The sequence below is a fragment of the Myotis yumanensis genome, unplaced genomic scaffold (assembly GCF_028538775.1).
Source record: "Myotis yumanensis isolate MYYU_CA2020_CCGP unplaced genomic scaffold, mMyoYum1.0.hap1 SCAF_6, whole genome shotgun sequence".
NCBI classification, from domain to species: Eukaryota; Metazoa; Chordata; class Mammalia; order Chiroptera; family Vespertilionidae; genus Myotis; species Myotis yumanensis.
Window position 1 is genome coordinate 24,491,799 of NW_027223757.1, and position 19,413 is coordinate 24,511,211.

A 19,413-nucleotide genomic window follows, 5' to 3' on the forward strand; every position below is an offset into this window, starting at 1 on the left:
CCTGTGTTCTAATTAAATAATGATCTGAAAATAGATATTGTTTCTAGTAGAAAAGCCTGGACACTACTTAATTGAAAAGTTGTCACAGTTTACTTTTCTTTGCATCGCTTTCAGAATTTGCTGGTGACGGGGGCAGTTGATTGTAGTTTGAGGGGCTGGGACTTGAGGAATGTTCGACAACCAGTGTTTGAACTGCTTGGTCACACCTATGCTATCAGGAGAGTGAAAGTAAGTTTTTATCTTTTCTTCTTATACATAGAATAAAATATAACCAATGAAGTATAAAAGGTGCTTATGGGTTGGAGTTATTTATTATTTTTTATGCATGTTTTTGTTACCCAACTAGTTATAGTGAACATTGAAAGCTAATATTAGGTAAAATATTTGAATAATTATTGAATGAATTGGGACAATGTAGCCAATTCATACTTAGAGTTAAATAATTTTTTTATTCTGTCATCCCCAATCTACTATTCTTTTAATATTTTTTAACTATATAGTAATTACTTTTAGTATTATATGCTTTATAATTTTCCATTCAGTGAGACGGTCTCTTTACTTTGTTGAAACTCATATAGCAAAATGGTTAATTTTTTTTCTTTTCTCTACCATGATAGTATATATGAATGTTCACAAACATTTGAGGTATAAAAAGTTTTCCACTCTGTAAACAGTAGAGGATGAGATAACTTTTTTCTGCTGCTCCTAAGAAATTTGCCTGCTTATAATAGCCATAATTTAGTTTTCCAGCTTCTATTTAGGTAGGCTTTGCTAATTCACTGTAGAAAACATCTTACTAAGTCACATCTTTGAATTTCATTCTTTGTTTTTAACACTGAAGGTAAAAGGTACCTTATTGATCTTTTGTTTATTAAAAAATATTTTTATTGATTTCAGACAGGAAGGGAGAGGGGGGGAGAGAGAGAAACATCAATGATGAAAGAGGATCATTGATCGGCTGCCTCCTGCATGCCTCCTACTGGGGATTGAGCCCGCAACCCAGGCATATGCACTGACAGGGAATTGAACTGTGACCTGGTTTATAGGTCAATGCTCAACTGCTGAGCCACTCCAGCTGGGCTTATTGATCTTTTCAATAAAATAATTATGCTATTCCTATTTCAAAAATCTAAAATTTCAATTAAATTAATATTTTAAATTTTACTGACTGCAACTTAACATATGAGACACAGTGCCCTAGCACACAGGTTTTAGTAGTTGAAGATATTTTCAATTTTTGTTCACAGTGCTGCTGAGAATGAAATAGGGTAATGAAGTGAAAGTATTTTGCAAACTAGAAAGTTGGCAAATCTGGTTATTATGTGTATGTAACTATTAAAGTACTGGTGAGAAAGACAATAAAGAAATGTCATGCAAAGGGCAGCTTATGAAAGTATGTTATTACTTATGTAAAAGATACTATTTTAAATTTAAGTGTTTTTCCTGTAGATGATAATGTACATAACAGGCTAAAATATTTTTGCCTTGAATTTAAGCATATGAGGTTCAGAAAAGCATAATTTTTAGTGACAGCCCTGACTAGATTTTAACTTATTAAGCATGTTATAATTACAGCTAACCAATAAAATGTTTTGTTTTATAGTTTTCACCATTTCATTCTTCTGTGCTGGCATCTTGTTCCTATGACTTTACTGTAAGGTACAGTAGTTTTGGATAAGTTTCATTGTGAAATACCTAATAGCAGTTGCATCTTTGCAATTTTTAGGAAGATAATGTATTTATCTTACTAATATAAAAAAATGTGAGCTGGGCACATTTGAAAATTTGCCACTGGTTTGTGAGTTTTTAGTGGTATTTACTTAACTTCTATTGATTGCATATATAACCAAGGCATTTATTCTACTTTCCTTATTTTCCACTCTCCCTTCTCCATCAAATTTTGAGTTGTTTTATTTATACTTTGTCACAACATGCCAATATATAACATATAGCACCGTCATATTATATATTATTCTTCTACTCTTATTTCTACCTTTGTTTTGCTTTTAGATATGTAACTAAATATATTAAGTATTCATCACCAATTTTTTTGCTGAAATTTCCCCATCATCTCTTGGTTTGGTGAATTTTTCTTCTAGTAGATTCCTCAAGAAGGGCTGATGATTAGGAGCCCTTCTATGTTTAAAACTGTTTCTCTGTGTCCTCGATACTTAAAGGATAGCTTAACTGAACATAAACTAAATTTACATTTCTTTCCTGCAGCTTTTTGAAAATGCTCCCTCATTTTGGCCTTGTTTTATGTTGTTTTTGAGAATTTCGATGGCAGTTAATGGTCTTGTCCTCGTGAGTTATTCGATCTTTTTTCAGTTCCATTTGCTTGCTGCAGGTTAAAGAGTTCAGTGGGTTCTTTAAATAATGTAGCTTCAGGTCTTCTTTTATTTCCAAAAGTTTTTTTTGGATTATAATTTGAAATATTAGTTCTGGGACAATGGTTCATTGTTTACAGAGGCTCTCAACATAAATTGAATCTCTTTTCGAAGTCTTCTATATCAAATGCTTTCTCTCTGATGCTTTTTACTTTTTAATTTTAAAAAAATCTCATTTTCATTCTCTTGGTTGTTTTTCTGCTGTTTTCAGAGCTGTTATTATGTTATGTAAATGTATTCTTTGGGCACTATGTAATTTTTTCTTCATTTCTGATATAATTTTGCCTTTCCCCCTCTATTGCTTTCTTGTGTTTATCCAGCTCTATTTCACTTCTTTCTGTTTTTGCCCACTTCTTTTCTTTGTTTTTGCAATTCCTGATTATAGGGGAAAAACTATTTTTCTCCTCTACTGTCAGTATTCTTGAGACCAAATGTGTGTGGGGTTTTCTCCCACCAAACAATTCTTCAGCTCTCAGCAGACACCAACTAGGTATCTTATAAATTTACCCTAGCTCTGAGATAACATCAGATCCTATAGATTAAGGGCTCAGTTCCACAAGACTGCCCCATTTTTTATGTCAATCAGAAGTTCAGGTTGTCACATGTACTTCTAACCTACCAACTATAAATTGGAGGTCCCCATGACCCCCTCCTCAGACTTGATAATTTTTTAGAATGGCTTTTACCAGTTTATTTTTAAAATATTATAAAGGGTAAAGATAGACAGATGAAGAGGTACCTAGGGAGAGTTCGTGAAGGTCCCAAGTGCAGAAACGGGGGTGAACCACTCTCCCAGCTTGTGGTTGTGTTCAGTCTTGAAGCTCATCAGATCTTACTGTTCAAGAGTTTTTATAGAGCTTAATTTTCAGCCCCCACTTCCTTCCCTGGAGGTTAGTGGGTGGGGTTGAAAGTCTAGCCCTCTAATCCCTTGGTCTTTCTGGTGACCAGCCCCTTCCAGAGGTTATATAGGGGCCCCATCCTAAATTACCTCATTAGCAAAAACTCTGGTGTGCTCAAAGGAGGCTCCTCATGAATAACAAAATACTCTTCTGTCATTCAGGAAATCCCAGGGGTTTTAGGAGCCCTGTATTTTGAAGCAGGGACAGAAATGAAATCTACTCTTATACTACATTGATCAAGGCTTTTTTCTTTTTTTGATGTCTCCAAATGCTTGTTTAAAGATGTTTAATTCAGTTTAGGATGTTATATTCTAGTTTTCTTCTAGTTTTCTAGTTTTTTTCTGTCTGTTTTCTTGGAGTGAATTGTCAGGTGAATTGTTTGAATTGTATCCATTTTATTTTGATAGGATTTTTAAAATTATTTTTTAATAAATGAAGACCTTATGTCTCTGCTTCTCTCTTCCCTGTTCAGTTTTGTTTTCCCTAAACTGCCCTCACTGTCTGCAGAGGCTTGCAGCTGGAACATGGGAGATAGCTCATTGGTATTCTGTTTGTCTTTTTCTTTTTACATGTGATTAGAAGTTTGGATGTGTTAAAGATCTGAGTTTTGTGTAGTATTAATTGTTCTTTTTGTTGTTCTGTATTGGTTTTTGTGAGGATACACTAAGAATTTTAGACTTACATAACCTGATTGCCTCAACTACCCAGAATTCCTCTCTCCTTCTGAGTCAGTATTTTATATGGGAGAAGCTATATAACTTTGTTTGTGTAGATTGTACTTCTAATAGAATAAATTACAATGCCTTGAGAGAAATTACATGCTTTAACTTTTTTTTTTTGACTGATATAATAAAAGCAGGGAGACAAACCAGGAAACATAATCACACTGAGGCTTCCAGCTCTAAATTAAAATGATACCATAAGCAGGTTTTGTTTTTTTAAATAGTATATATAAAATACCAAAGAGTTATTATAGAATTTTTAGCATGGGAGTTAAATAACGGCAACGTGGCAGAAAAGAAGAAAAATTATCAGTTGTTTTCCATCCACCCCAAGTGTTTCCAGATTGAAACTGTGAAGCTAGATCATTGACTGGAGGAAAGGGCTATAAATGTGGATTCAAAAGTCATTAACTTACTGATAATTCATTCTGTAAGAGTGAATAAACTAAAAGGAGATGCGTTTAGAGCAGTGGTTCTCAACTTTCTGGCCTTTAAATACAGTTCCTCATGTTGTGACCCAACCATAAAATTATTTTCGTTGCTACTTCATAACTGTAATGTTGCTACTGTTATGAATCGTAATGTAAATATCTGATATGCAGGATGGTCTTAGGCGACCCTTGTGAAAGGGTCGTTCAACCGGCAAAGGGGTCGCGACCCACAGGTTGAGAATCGCTGGTCTAAGAGAAGACAAGTCTTTATTATACTTAAAATTCTTCTACATTGTATCTGTTATTTAAATTCTTATTTTTGATTAGCCGTGTCTAGTTTACAAAGTATTTTCACATAAAATATTTCTTTTAATCCACACACACTGTTGTGGGGGTGCTTACTTTATCTAGAAGACAGTTGACTCAGTGAGGTAGGAGGGCTGGCCAATGTCACATAGCTGGCAAGGAATAGAGCTAGACCTGCACTTAGATCTTCTATGTCTAAGTCTTTTTATGTTACTCGATACTTGGAAACTTCTTTAATCCTAGGGACTTTGTGTATTTCTGTTTTTCACTATTATGTAAGGATGTTCTCCATAGAGACTAAGTTAATAATAACAAAATATTGCCTCTAATCTCTATAATCATTTCAGAATTGAAGTATTCCACATAAGTGACTCTTGACAATGATGGATGCATAAAAGTTTATGTGCCATAATTTTTATCTTAATACTAGTGGCCCAGCATGCGAAATCGTGCTCAGTAGGCCACCCACTGCTTCCGTGGGAGCCGGCGGGAGCCAGCAGGGAGCTGCACCGCTTCCGAGGGAGGGAGGCAGGAGGGAGCTGCTGCCGCTGCCGCGGGAGCCGGCGGGGGGGTGGGGGGAGAGGGACCAAGAGGTGCTCTAGGCATCTCCTGGTGACTGGTCCCACACACAGCCCCACCCCCCTGCACACGCCCCACCCGCGTGTGCCTGCTGCGATGATGACCATTTGCATATTAGCCTTTTATTATATAGGATGGGTTCTAAAACATTTTGGAATTATAATATATATATATTATATCTATACTAGAGGCCTGGTGCACGAATTCGTGCACTAGTGGGGTCTCTTGGCCTGGCTTGCAGGTTCAGGCCGAAACTGGCTCTCCGACATCCCCTGAAGGGTCCTGGATTGCGAGAGGGCACAGGCCAGGCTGAGGGACCCCACCGGTGCATGATCAGGGCCGGGAAGGGATTCGGGAGGTTGGCCAGCTGGGGAGGGACTGCGGGAGGACTCCAGGGCGTGTCTGGTCCATCTCGCTCAGTCCCAATCAGCCAGACCCCAGCAGCAAGCTAACCTACTGGTCGGAACATCTGCCCCCTGGTGGTCAGTGCACATCATAGCACCTGGTTGACTGGTTGACTCTCTGCCCCCTGGTGGTCAATGCACATCATAGTGAGCGGTTAAGCGGCCTTAGCATATCATTAGCATATTATGTTTTGATTGGTTGAACAGATGACTGGACACTTAGCATATTAGGCTTTTATTATATAGGATAGGATAATACACACTTGTACACATGTATAAACATACACATATGTATAAACATTTATTGATGTGTGGGATTTCACACATACTTTTTTTATCTTCTTTAATTGAGTTATAATTTAACAACACCACCTTAAATCTTCCTTAACAGAACTGTAACTTCCTCTGACCACAGCTGGCATTTTGTCAGCTATTGAAATGTTCTGTTTAATACAGGACTGTCCCGCCAAAACCGGTTTGGCTCAGTGGATAGAGCGTCAGCCTGCGGACTGAAAGGTCCCAGGTTCGATTCCGGTCAAGGGCATGTACCTGGGTTGCGGGCACATCCCCACTAGGAGATGTGCAGGAGGCGGCTGATCGATGTTTCTCTCTCATCGATGTTTCTAACTCTCTATCTCTCTCCCTTCCTCTCTGTAAAAAATCAATAAAATATATTAAAAAAAAAAAAAATACAGGACTGTCCTAAGGAACTGTGGTCCCCAGAAAGTTTACTTTACAGTTTTTTTCTTTCACTTAAAAAAATATATTTTTGTTTGTTTGTTTGTTTGTTTTGTTTTGTTTTGTTTGGGGGCAGATTGAAACTCCCAGGCATTTTGCAAAGTAGGCGGGTCACCTTAGGGGCAACCTTTACCCACTCAAAAATTCATCTCACATTAGCAGTGAGAATTCGAGCATCACCCCGAATTGTTATTTTCCTTACTCATAAGTTTAAGGCATTACATATATACTAGAGGCCTGATGCACGAAATTCATGCGAGAGTAGGCCTTCCTTCCCCTGCCTGCCGGCACCGGCTTCCTTCTGGCACCTGGGACCCAGGCTTCCCTCCAGCCCCGGCTTCATGTGGAAGGACTCCAGAATGACATCTGGTCTAATTAGCATATTATGCTTTTATTATTATAGATATATATGTTTTTATTCATCTTTTTTTGAGAGAGAGGGAGATAGAAATATTGATGAGAAAGAAACATTAATCAGCTGAATCCTGCACGCCCCCTACTGGGTATCGAGTCTGCAACCTAGGCATGTGCCCTGACCAGGAATCAACCAGCAAACTCTTAATGCACAGGACGACACTCAATCCACTGAGCCACACTGGCCAGGCTCTTTCACTTTTTATCTTTTCCCTATACTTCACTTCTAGCTATCATATTATTATGCTTTTCTGTGTACAAGTCTTAATCTGCTCACTTAATAAAATTTAAGACTTAAAAATAGCTGTTTATCACATATACACACTTCTCTATATTTTTGGGCTCTCTGTTTGGGTTATTGTTCCTCTCAAAAGTCAGATTCCTAAGTACGTACAATATTACCATAGTAAATACATACCATATCTGTTGTTAAGTGAATTATATAACTATAACTAAATTATTAAAACATTATATTTGATTCCCAAGTTATATATGGAATATATTCCTGAAAAAGAAAGCAATATAATTTAACTTGAAATTATATAACCTTAAGGTTTCGGGAGGGAGATTAGATAATCTAGGACCAAGACTCGGTAACTATTTCATTCAAAAGAAATATTTAAGTGCAAGTTACAATAGAATAGCTTTTTCTAAACATTAACTCAAAGTATAATTTAATAAAATTCCAAATTAACAAGGAGGTGAGAGGGAAGTACAAAGTAGAGATAGGAAGTTATATAGAATTAGCCCTGTCCCTCCCCATGCCTTGCTACTGGAGGCATACAGGAAAGTTCTATGGGTTAGAAATCCACTGTGTGGTGGGGTGAGCATATGGATCTTTGAGTCAGTCAGATTTGAGGTAAAAGGCTGGCTCTTCCATTTGCTAGTCATACAATACAGGAAATGATACCTATCTTTTGGAGATGTTCAGAGGATTAAATGAAAGTATCTGGAAATGCTCTTGGCACATAATTAGTGCTCAAAGAAATTCTATATAATAAAAGCCCAATATGCTTAAGTATCCAGTCATCTGTTCAACCAATCAAAGCCTTATATGCTAATGATATGCTAAGGCCACTGAACCACTCACTATGATGTGCACTGACCACCAGGGGGCAGACGCTCCGACTGGTAGGTTGCTGCTGGAGTCCAGCCAATCAGGACTAAGCGAGATGGGCTGGACACTCCCTGGAGCCCTCCTGCAGTCTCTCCCCATCTGGCCAACCTCCTGCGTCCCTCCCTGGCCCCAATTGTGCACCAGTGGGGTCCCTCAGCCTGGCCTGCACCCTCTTGCAATCCGGGACCCCTCCGGGGATGGCAGCTTCGGCCTGATCTGAGGGATCCCACTGGTGTACGAATTCGTGCACCAGGCCTGTAGTAACAGATATTTTAAATGAGAATATTAATAGTATGTTTCCTAATTTAAAACATAAGTACCATAGGGAGAGTTAAGATAGTCATTATTTATGCCTTACCTGGCATAATTATAAGAATATAATTATGTGCTTAAAGCTACTAAGGAGCTTTGTGAATGGGAGTTCTTATTGCCCTGTCAAGGTGAGGTGGGGGAAGCGTACCTTGTGAATATAGTGCAGCGTGAACCAGAACAGCAGATGTACTATGCAAAGTTGAATATATCTTTTTATTCAAATCTATAACCATGTGACCATTTCCACTTCAATTCAACCTGTATTTTCTTCTAAACTATTATATTGTATCTACATATTTGTTAGAAATTATTTCTGAGGAAGATAGCACAAAGTAATAGAAAAAGAGTTATAGTTTAAGATCTTGGATATACCATTACTAGCTATTGTTATATTTAATCTCTTATAAAGTCACTAAATCTCCCTGAGCTGTTGTTTCCTCACTCATAAAACATATTGTTATGAGGTTTAGAAATCATTATATGCAAGGCTGTTCACATAGTGCCTGGCCATTTCAAGCACTCAACTTTCCTTCCTTTTTTCATTCACATATATGTTTCTCAAATTTTATACTTAGTACCATATTACTGTACATACATACTCTTGATGGTGTTTGCAATTTATTTTGAATAATAAAAAATATTATTTTATGTGTGTATGTGTAGAGAGAGAAAAATAAAGGAAATATGCCAAAGTTTTAACAATTGGTAAAGCTAGGTGAAGAGTATATGGGTGTTCATCATATTATTCTTTGAATTTTTCTGTTGGTTAGTCATTTTCAAAATGGAAACATTTGAGAAAGTCAGCTGTAAAATAAGATACTTAAAACATTTCTTCTTAATACCTTCTAATAAATGTGACATTTAATATACTGTTTAATTGTAATATAAGATAAATAGCTTTATTATATTGCATTAACAGGAAAGTGGCCTTTAATTGGATTGTAGTAAACATAGACTCTTAACAAAGCGGCAGAGACAGAAATACCTTTTATCTTTGTCACATTTACTCTCGTGGGATTTGCCTTTATATAGTAAGTGTCTTAACTTTGGTATGGGTGATGGACTTTTTTGATCCTTATGTTTATTAGCATAGAGATTCTCAGGAGCAGATAATTCTCCTTCTTCCCCTTCCCCATAAAAAAAGGTCAGGCAGAGTAAACAGATAGTATAGCTGAATATGTACTCTGTCTCAAACCTTTCATTTCAACTTTACCTAGTCCCCCTTACCCACAAAAAAAGGTCAGTCAAAGTAAATAGATAAGAAATGTGGCTGAAGGTGAGCTCATATGCAGCTTCAAATGATCATTTTACCTCATGTTTAAGATAGTTGTTGTAATTCCTTTACACTTGTTTATCAAATCACCAGAAATTATGTGGCTAATGATATGATACTATTTGCAGGAACTGTGAATTTTTAAATGATCAAAGAGTGATTTAATATTCCGTATCTTTCCAATATCTTAGATATAAATGTCTTTGTAACTCATCACAGTTTTTGCTTTTTGACAGAGGTTCACTAGACTTCACCACTGATAATAGGAAAGCATCTTAATGTAGTTGTCTTAGTTTTCTTTTTAAGAATGAGAATATATGCATTCACATATTTGTTTAATTCTTATAAGGATATTTTTGTACTGAATGTATTTAATAAAACACATGGCCTGATTACAGGGTAGGACTTGTCTGTTTCATTGTTTTGTCCCTAGCGTCTGGGACATGGATATACCACATACATTTGTTTATAAATGTGAGTGAATTTAAATTATATAAAAAATGTTGATACTCTTTGATCACTGACTGACTGTAAAAGCCTGCAAATGGCCCAGCCGACATGGCTCAATGGTTGAGCATCGACCTATGAACCAGGAGGTCATGGTTCAATTCCCCTCAGAGCACATGCCAGGGTTGCAGGCTCAATCCCCAGTGTGGGGCATGCAGGAGGCAGCTGATCAATGATTCTCTCTCATCATTGGTATTTCTCTCTCTCCCTCTCCCTTCCCCTCTGAAATGAATAATAATATTTATTTTTTAAAAGCCTGCAAATGATTATATTTTAATATGGTTTTCACTATGTATTTAAAGTAGTCATCACTAAAACTGAATTAAAGTGGAAAGTCCTGTTGGGATAAGAAAATGGTATTTTTCACGGAGAAAACTTGCTGTTCTATTGTTTAAATCAGTATTGACTAGATTGCAACATTTTAGTATTTAATAAATTTGGAACCATTGTATTGATATCCTGATTGTTAACTAAAGTTACAGATAGATATTATTTTTCCACAACTAATTGTAATATGTGATTTACTGATAAATCTCTATGAGCTTCATATACCTAATGTTTAAGATATTTGTATGTATGAAACAGTAACTCCTGAGTTTATTATTTTTTTTTAATATGTTCCAAAAGAGTTTTTCCATTTGACTTGTTTAAATTGGAAAATTCTTGTGATGATTATTGCAATCCTGGAAGATCTTTTGATGAAGTGAAACGTAATTTTGCAAGTTAAATGCCAGGTGAAAAATGAAAATAATTTCCTATAAAATGAAACAACATGCATTAATTAGAAAGAAACTTGTAAGACTTTTATTTTCTTCTTGTAAGACATTTGATTTTAAGTACCTTGATTTATAATTGCAGAATGTTTTCAGAATTATTTAGTATTAACAGTGTTCTTTAAGAATCAAACCAAATCTGTGTCTAATTCACACCCTAATGCAAGCACATGAGGAATGTTAAGCCTGAGGTTAATGCCATGTAAGTCACTGCTTTGAAGTTTGAATTGTGCTGATTAGTCCCAACAGAAAATTTATGGAGTTTGTCAGTTAATTTGCATTATAATTTTTAAAAAATTCTCTGTGCAGTTTCAATAAGACAACTATGGGTTTTGTTGTATATATTTCCTAATGTCGATATTGCTTTGCCTCATCTTCCATAGTAGGAAGTAAAAAGATAATATCTGAAAATGAACATAATCAGTGAATTCTCTGAGCATATTATTCCAAAATACAGAGTAAAATATCAGAAGAAACGGCTAAAAGAATTTAAAGTGATTGCCTCTGAGGTGAAAGATCGAGGGAACATGGCTCGAAGCAGCTGTTCTTCGTTACAAGCCTGTAGAATTAGTGGACGCAGATCTGTTCAAGGGTATTTTTTAAGAAGGTACTTGAGTAGAACCTCAGTGTTTCCCTCTCCTAGTTATTTACAAACATAGTGAGCCCATTTATTTTGATCAACTGGGTATTACCTGTCAGTTGTTAGTAATTTACTTTGTCCCCTAAGAATTCAGGGATAAATAATTCATCCTGTAGGCCTGTCCTGAAACTCCAACCTAGAGTGTGGCAACACTAAATAAATATTCTGATATTGAATTCTTCAAGATTTGACCTAATGGAATAAACCATACAGAGAATAAAATCATGGTTATTAATCTGTTTTCATCTTAAATAAAATTCAGCAGAGTCCCTTATCTTTCTTCATTATATATTTTAGGACATGTGTGAGCACACCTGTGTACACTCCCGTGTGAAACAGAAACCATCTTGAGCTAGCTTAAATAAAAAATGGAAACTGTTTCTTAGGCTCTGGGCTCCTTTTGCCCCAGGGCAGTGGTGCAGCAGGGCCTAGGCAAGGTACTGGAACTGCATTACCCTGAGTTCCTGCTTCACCAGGAACTTTCATCTTCTTCTTTCTACAGACTGATCTTTTTTTCTCCCCAAGCTTTCACGTCCAATCACCAGAAAGTAAACAGACTTGTGTATTCTGCTCCGTGTCTGTTTTTTTTTCTTCACCTTAGTTGATGTCTGTCTTCTTCTCCCCACCACTGTATCCATCTTCCAATGAGGAGAGAGTTGTAAAATAAGAGGTCCTTGTGTGCTGTGCTGACATTTCACAACCTGATACCCCGAGTGGTTTTATTCATAAATGCTCAGCTGCAGAAATGAGAACATTAAGTATTTCATGGTAACATTGCTAATCAAGACCAAAGCACAGGCAGGTTGCTGCTGTAAGTTTAACGTTCTTCTACATTTAGGTGTGGAACTTAAACCTCATCTGATCACATTATCCTCTGAACTTTGTGAAATGATCTTTGCTCTAGGTAGCCACGTTCTGGTGCCAGTTACAGTTCAGATGTACATAGACTATTCTCATGCCTGAGATCATGATACTATTGCATGAGTGAACTTCTTACCATATTGTTTATTGTCACATATTTATTGGAAAAAAATTTCATGGTTCTTCATTTGTGCCAGTAAGCAGTAAACAAACTCTATGGGAGTTTTTTTCCCTTCATCTGTTTTTGTTGAGATGTGTCATTCTTCAGAAAGCCATCCTGCATCCTTGTGGATCACAGCCATAAACGCCCCCAGAACAAGCCTTCCATCAGCTAATGGTTTTCTTTAATTTGTCAAAGGTACTCTAGGCTTTGTGGTACATGGTTCCTGGACTTAATGTTTATTGTGATGAAGTGAAGTCAGACCCTCCCCAGTACTGATCTAATTAAAATTTTAATTGAAATATGAATAATTCATTTTGCTGGATAAGCTTAAGTTTAGAATTTTATTATATTTAACCTTGAAGGTTTATAAATATGGTATGGTTTCTGGATATTTGCTATTGAGTGTTCTAAAAGTCATCTTTGAAAATTGTTCAGTAATTCTTCAAAATTAATCATATATTCAGGCAATTAGTGTTTTCTATTTTAAACTTCGTTATTACCAGTTCCAAAACCAAAACACAAGCACCTTTCCAACCCAATCATGTAAATAAATGAGCATTAACATTCACTAAATATTTTTGAGTTAATAAATGAAAGTTTAGCCCTTTACAAAATTTTGCTTGTTTACAATTTCTATTTTTAATCTCCTCCGAAAGCAATACAGATGATAAAGTAATAAGCCCATGATATACTCAGAGGGAATTCACTTTTAAAGGATAGAAATCTCTGAGGTTACAAAAAGAGCCAGTCACTTGAGTGATACCTAAGTTAGGAGGAGACAGCAAAGTAGATGAGAGGATATAGTAAGTGCATATTTAAAAAAAATAGAACAGAGAAGGGATAATTTCTGAACTCCTTGCTACAGGAGTGTGTATTTATTCTACTCATAATTGGTTTTGAATGTAAGTTGACACACTAATGGGATCTTGGCATGGACTTTGGCTTATGGGATTTTCTATGTAGTTTGAGGAGTCAGGGGGAAGCCTAACTTGGTCCAGGTCCATTTGAACTTTCAGGTTGTTAATCAAAGCTTCCTAAAGAATCCCAGATCCTGCCGTCTATATTCCAGATTCACTATCATGGCCCAGATCTAGAGAAAAAAGTGAACGGCAGCATCTTTCAGTAGTAAAAGTACTGGACATGATGCCAGTAGAGTCTGTGCTTTAGGGCTGCCATTTATTTGCTATGTCACCATGGATTGCTTCATTTCCTTGAGCAATTATCCTTATCTCTGAAATGAGAATGATTACAGTAGTCCCCCCCTTAACCATTGGGGATACATTCCAAGACCCCTCGTGGATGCCTGAAACCTTGGCTAGTACTGAATCCTATAGTATATATAACTTAGGTTGTTTCTTATGCATACATATCTTTTTACTTAAATAAAGCACTTTATGACTTTTTTTTGGCATATCCAAATTGCCAGCATCACTACTCTTGCACTTTGGGGCCATTATTAAGTAAAATGAAGGTTACTTGAATACAAGTAACTGCCATACAGCAACAGTGGATCTGATAACCTAGAAGGCACTAAATGACTAATGGATGGGGAGCATAAACTGTGTGGATACACTGGACAAAGGGATGATTTACATCCTGAGTGGGACAGACGGAAGAAAGTATGAGATATCACGCTACTCAGAAGGATGTACAATTAAAAACATGAATTGTTTATTTCTGGAATTTTCCATTTAATATTATATGATCACAATTGGCTGTGGGTTACTTAAACTACTGATAGGTGTGGACTACTGTATACCCTTTTTATCTTACCTTGAAAATTTTTTATGCTTTTCCAAAGCAATCTATAATAATAAAAGGGTAATATGCTAATTAGACTGGATGTCTTCCGGATGTCATTCTGGATGTCCTTCCTGATGAACCCGGGGCCGGAGGGAAGCCAGCCCAGGTCCCAGGTGCCTGTGGGCAGCTGGAGGAGGGAAGCATCCTGGGTCCCGGTTGCCTGCCGGCGGCCAGAGGAGTGAAGCCTGGGTCCTGGGTGCCGGAGGGAAGCTGGTGCCAGCAGCCGGGGGAAGGAAGGCCTACTCTTGCATGAATTTTTGTGCATCGAGCCTCTAGTACAAGATAATGGGGAAGACGATGCACACTGTCAAAGTCTTTCTTGCTGAGGATGGATTGGGTAATGTGAGAACCTAGTTTTGGATCATCTTTGTTCTTCATTATTGGGAAGCTGGAGCCAACACTAATACTTATTTGTTCAGCAGCTTTTTATCCTAGTCTGCTAAGTTAAATTATACGAAATAATAGTGTTACTTTTCCTGTGAAACTATTTGCCTGTCTTTTGCTTCTAATGTATTTGTCCCTTCTCAAAGTTTTGCCTTCATTAGTGGTTAGAGCCACAATGAAGTGATAATTCTAACCAGTAACAACTGTCTGGATCAGTGGTTCTGAAAGCTTGGCCCTAGAACCAGCAACGTGAGCATCACCTGGGAACTTGTTTCTAAAATAAGTTCTCCAGTCACACTGCATATGTCTGTATGCATGCTCAGCAAGCTATTCAGGTGATTCCGATGCAAACTTAGGTTTGAAAACTGATGTTTAGATCAGTGATTCTCAATAAACAGGTATTGCCTCCTACCCAGGTCAGAGCTTCCCAACCTTGGCTGCGTATTACCTTCACCCAGAGAATGTTTGCACCTTTCAATTCCCATGATGTACTCCAGGCCAATTAACATTTCTCGGGGAGCATTCACATATCAGTATTTTTTAAAATACTGTCAAGGTTGAGAATCACTGCCTTTTTCTCTCCCCTCCCCTTCTTCCTGAAATCACTATTGTTTCTAATGGGAATTTATCTAATCTGTATGTATCCTATGTAATAAAAGGCTAATATGCTAATTGACCAAATGGCAGAACAACCAGTTGCTATGATGTGCACTGACCACTAGGGGGCAGACGCTCAACACAGAAGCTGCCCCCTGGTGGTCTGTGCGCTCCCACAGGGGGAGCACCACTCAGCCAGAAGCTGGGCTCACAGCTGGTGAGTGCAGCGGCAGTGGTGGGAGCCTCTCCTACTCAGCAGCAGCACTAAGGATGTCTGACTGCCAGCTTAGGCCTACTCCCTGGGGGGCGGGGAATGGGCCTAAGCCGGCAGTCGGACATCCACTGAGGGCTTCCGGACTGCAAGAGGGTACAGGCTGGGCTGAGGGACTCCTCCCAAGTGCACAAATTTTGTGCACCAGGCCTCTGGTGTTGATATAAGGGTGAGAACCACTGCTTTCCATGGTGTTTCCAAGCCTATCAGCATTTCTTGGGAAGAGGTTTCTGGATTTCATACTGATCTACTTAATCAGAATTTTTTAGGAAAAAATTTCTCAGCAAACCTGAGGAATGTGTCTTTTCTGAATATCTGATATAATGAGCCTTGGTACATCATTTGGGAACCAGGTCTATAGGTGATTTAAAAGTTATCTTACTTGTGAGGTTGGCCTTCATTATTTATTTATCTTATCCATAATATGCTTATTTATTTTTTATTCATTCATGAAACATTCTTGGACTATCCATGTGTCAGATACTTTTATACATGCAAGAAATACAAAGAATAGAATACTGTCCCTGAGTGTAAGGAACTTAGTGACTTTTAGAGGAAAATAGATGGATGAATAAATAATTTAAATAGTAAATAAACAAATGCATCATTCTTGGTATCTTCTGTTTCATTAATCATTTTGATTTCTTTTGTCCTATTAATTTTTCTGCTTAAATATATCTCTAATCCATCCACAACCTTTCCTTATCATCACTGTGCCACCTAACATCCAAGCTGCTATCATCTCTTTTTAGACCACTGGTAGCCACATATCCACTCTTAAGCCCTCAAATCCATTCTTCTCTCAGTGGCCAGAGAGACTTTTAAAAGACAAAGCTGACTATACTATATGTGGTCATACTGTAAGGCAGTGGTTCTCAACCTTCTGGCCTTTTAAATACAGTTCCTCATGTTGTGACCCAACAATAAAATTATTTTCGTTGCTACTTCATAACTGTAATGTTGGTACTGTTATGAATCGTAATGTAAATATCTGATATGCAGGATGGTCTTAGGTGACCCCTGTGAAAGGGTCGTTCGACCGCCAAAGGGGTCACGACCCACAGGTTGGGAACCACTGCTGTAAGGGAACTCTCTATACTATCTTCACAGTTCTTCTGCAAATTTGAAACTATCTATATAATCTATATAATAAAAGCCTAAGCGACCGTTATGGTGGAATGATCAGATCAACTGGTCGATATGATGCGCACTGACCATCAGGGGGCAGCACTCAATGCAGGAGCTGCCCCCTGGTGGTCAGTGCATTCCCACAGGGGGAGCGTCGATCAGTCAGAAGCCAGGCTCACAGCTGGCAAGCGTAGCGGTGGTGGCGGGAGCCTCTCCCGCCTCCGCAGCAGCAGTAAGGAGCAGTGAGCAGGCGGGCAGTAAGGAGTGAGCGGTCCCAGACTGAGAGGGTGCAGGCTGGGCTAAGGGACCCTCCCCCTCTCCCAGTGTATGAATTTTGTGCACTGGGCCTCTAGTTCTAAAATAAAAATGTAGTTTATTTCTAAAAATTTTTAAGAAGGCAAAACGGAGTGTATAAACCTTCTGCTTAAAACTCTCACTGGTGTGTGTGTGTTTACACTTAAGAGAAAAATTCCCAGTTCTTCACATGGCCTATAAGACCTCTGTGATCTGGTCCTGTTTGCCTTGTGTAACACTCTCCTCTTCCCTTGCCCCAATCCAATGGGCCTCTCAGTCACAAACCATCAGGCTCCTTGCCGACAAGGGATAAGCTGCCATCTTTGCCCTCTGCCTGGTGAACTCAGCCTTCAGTTCAGTGTCACTTCAGGACAACATTCTTACATCATCCTGCGTTGTTTTGGGGGGCAGCTGTCAATTGTAGTTACATTTGTGTTTTTGTTGTGTTTTTTGTTTTGTTTTGTTTTTTAATGTCCATTATCTCATGGAATTAGGAACTGCAGGAGGACTGTGACCATGTGTCTCTTGCTTTTGGTGTTTATTAGCACAGTACCAGGCACATTTTAGCGCTCATAAATTATTGTATGAATGAATAATTAAATGAGGAGAAAACAAGCAGTTGTGACATTTTTTGCTCACCACTAGAGAATGCTACATAGCCAAGCAATGCAAATAGAGATAATTATAAGATTGCAATTTGCTTAAAAATTTTCAAAACACAACTAAAGTTAAGGTACATGTAAGGCATTACAAAGTAGCCAAAACTTTTCCCCAACTTTTATAGTTAGGAAAGACTCATGAAGAATTACTAACATGTAGTTTGTGAACAGGAAAGGAAACTGAAAAATATTTTAAACCTTCTACTGAATTCATGTACTGGCTAAATTTTAAAAGTGTTTGTATAGAGATTTCAAATTGCATTTGGGTAAAGTAAAAAAGTGATTTTAGCTTCATTTTTGAAATCATTTTGATGCTTTATTTAACACAGTGCTACATACTTGCTTTGCTGAAGAACTGTGAGTCAGAAGGCAAAAAGGGATTTAACCAAGACATTGTACTATGATGAATTTTTCTCTCTACCTCTCCAATTTAAATGAAAAATGTTCCTACAGTTCTGTAATATTTTTAATCATTGGAAGCCTGTCCAGTGTATTTACTTCCCATGATAGAGCTTAAATAGTCAGTGATTTCATCAGCAAAGAGACAAAAAGGCACCAAGTAGTATATATGCGGTACCAAAAAACCAGCATTTAAAAATGATGTGCCTTATTTAACTGCTTAATGATATATGTAGCCTGACTTCTTAATGATAAAAAGGAGCTCATTTTACTTGTATGATAGGCACACGAAGGCCCTCAGATATGTAGAACTTATGGGACCCTTGAGTCCAGAAAAAGATTGCGAAGAGAGACCTTGCCAATTCCCTATTTGCAAACGTGAGAAAACCTGGTGAAATGCTCACTTTCTTCCTGCTACTTCCTCCTTACAACTCACCCCTTCCTGGTGGAATTGAATGATGACACATAGAAAAATCTTGAACTATACACATCAAACTGTTGACCATGGTTGCCATTTAAAGAGTGGAAATGAATAAATGTAAAATAAATACATTTATTTTATTTCTTTTGTTATTATTTCTTTTGTGATTTAAAAATAAAGTTTATAGACATTAACTTTTAATTTCTCAACTATTTAACTTGTGCAGTTTACTGTATTTGACTTGATACTTTTGATTAGATATTTCAGTTTACTGAAAAATATATTAAAATTATAAATAAATATAAATATTGAATTTTTCTTATTTTACTGGCTCCTGATCTCCTTGAGGTTAAAAATATAGATGCTTAGATTCTCCATATTTAGCAAATTCTCTCAGGGCAAAAGCTGCCTTCATTTTTCCATTTACTGCTCTGGGTTTTAGACATCATTCTAGTTTTTACTTGAGTGTTCCTCACTGATGCTTTTATGAAGTTTTGTGGTAGTTGTTTGTTTTCACAGTTTATCTAGCAAATTTAATTGTTTTCTGGAAGAATATTGGCCTAGGTTCCTAGTCAGCCATTCTGCTGGAAATGAACCTCTCATAATGTTTGCACCCCATATATACCTATACTTTGTGTATTACATAATTTGTCAGAGCTGTGAAATGGTGTAATAAACAATCGTGCTTGTATATCATTCACTAAATTAACTTTCCCTTCACCAAATAGTATCCTTAGAGTTTTAGCATGTTTTTTTTTGTTTTTTAATTTAGCTTTTTTTAGTTGTAGAAAAATATACATAACATGAACTTTACAATTTTAACCAATTTTTAAGTGTACAGTTCACTATCATTAAGAACATTTACATTTTTTTGCAACCATCAGCACTCTTCATCTCTAGAACTTTTCTCATCTTCTAAACCTGAAACTCT

At 37.3% G+C, this 19,413-nt stretch overlaps 1 protein-coding gene and 1 non-coding gene across 2 annotated transcripts in view; one reads left to right on the forward strand and one right to left on the reverse strand.

The window, feature by feature from the left end:
• PEX7 (peroxisomal biogenesis factor 7) overlaps positions 1 to 19,413 on the forward strand; it is a 66,833-nt gene that overhangs the window by 26,745 nt on the left and 20,675 nt on the right. Inside the window, exons 7-8 of the mRNA XM_070417763.1 lie at positions 115 to 228; positions 1,604 to 1,659. Of these exons, the coding sequence (XP_070273864.1) occupies positions 115 to 228; positions 1,604 to 1,659 (170 nt within the window). The remainder of the gene's footprint in view (positions 1 to 114; positions 229 to 1,603; positions 1,660 to 19,413) is intronic.
• Positions 6,536 to 6,685, reverse strand: LOC139013419 (U12 minor spliceosomal RNA). Its single transcript, XR_011472054.1, has one exon. It is a non-coding gene; the product is annotated as a U12 minor spliceosomal RNA (small nuclear RNA).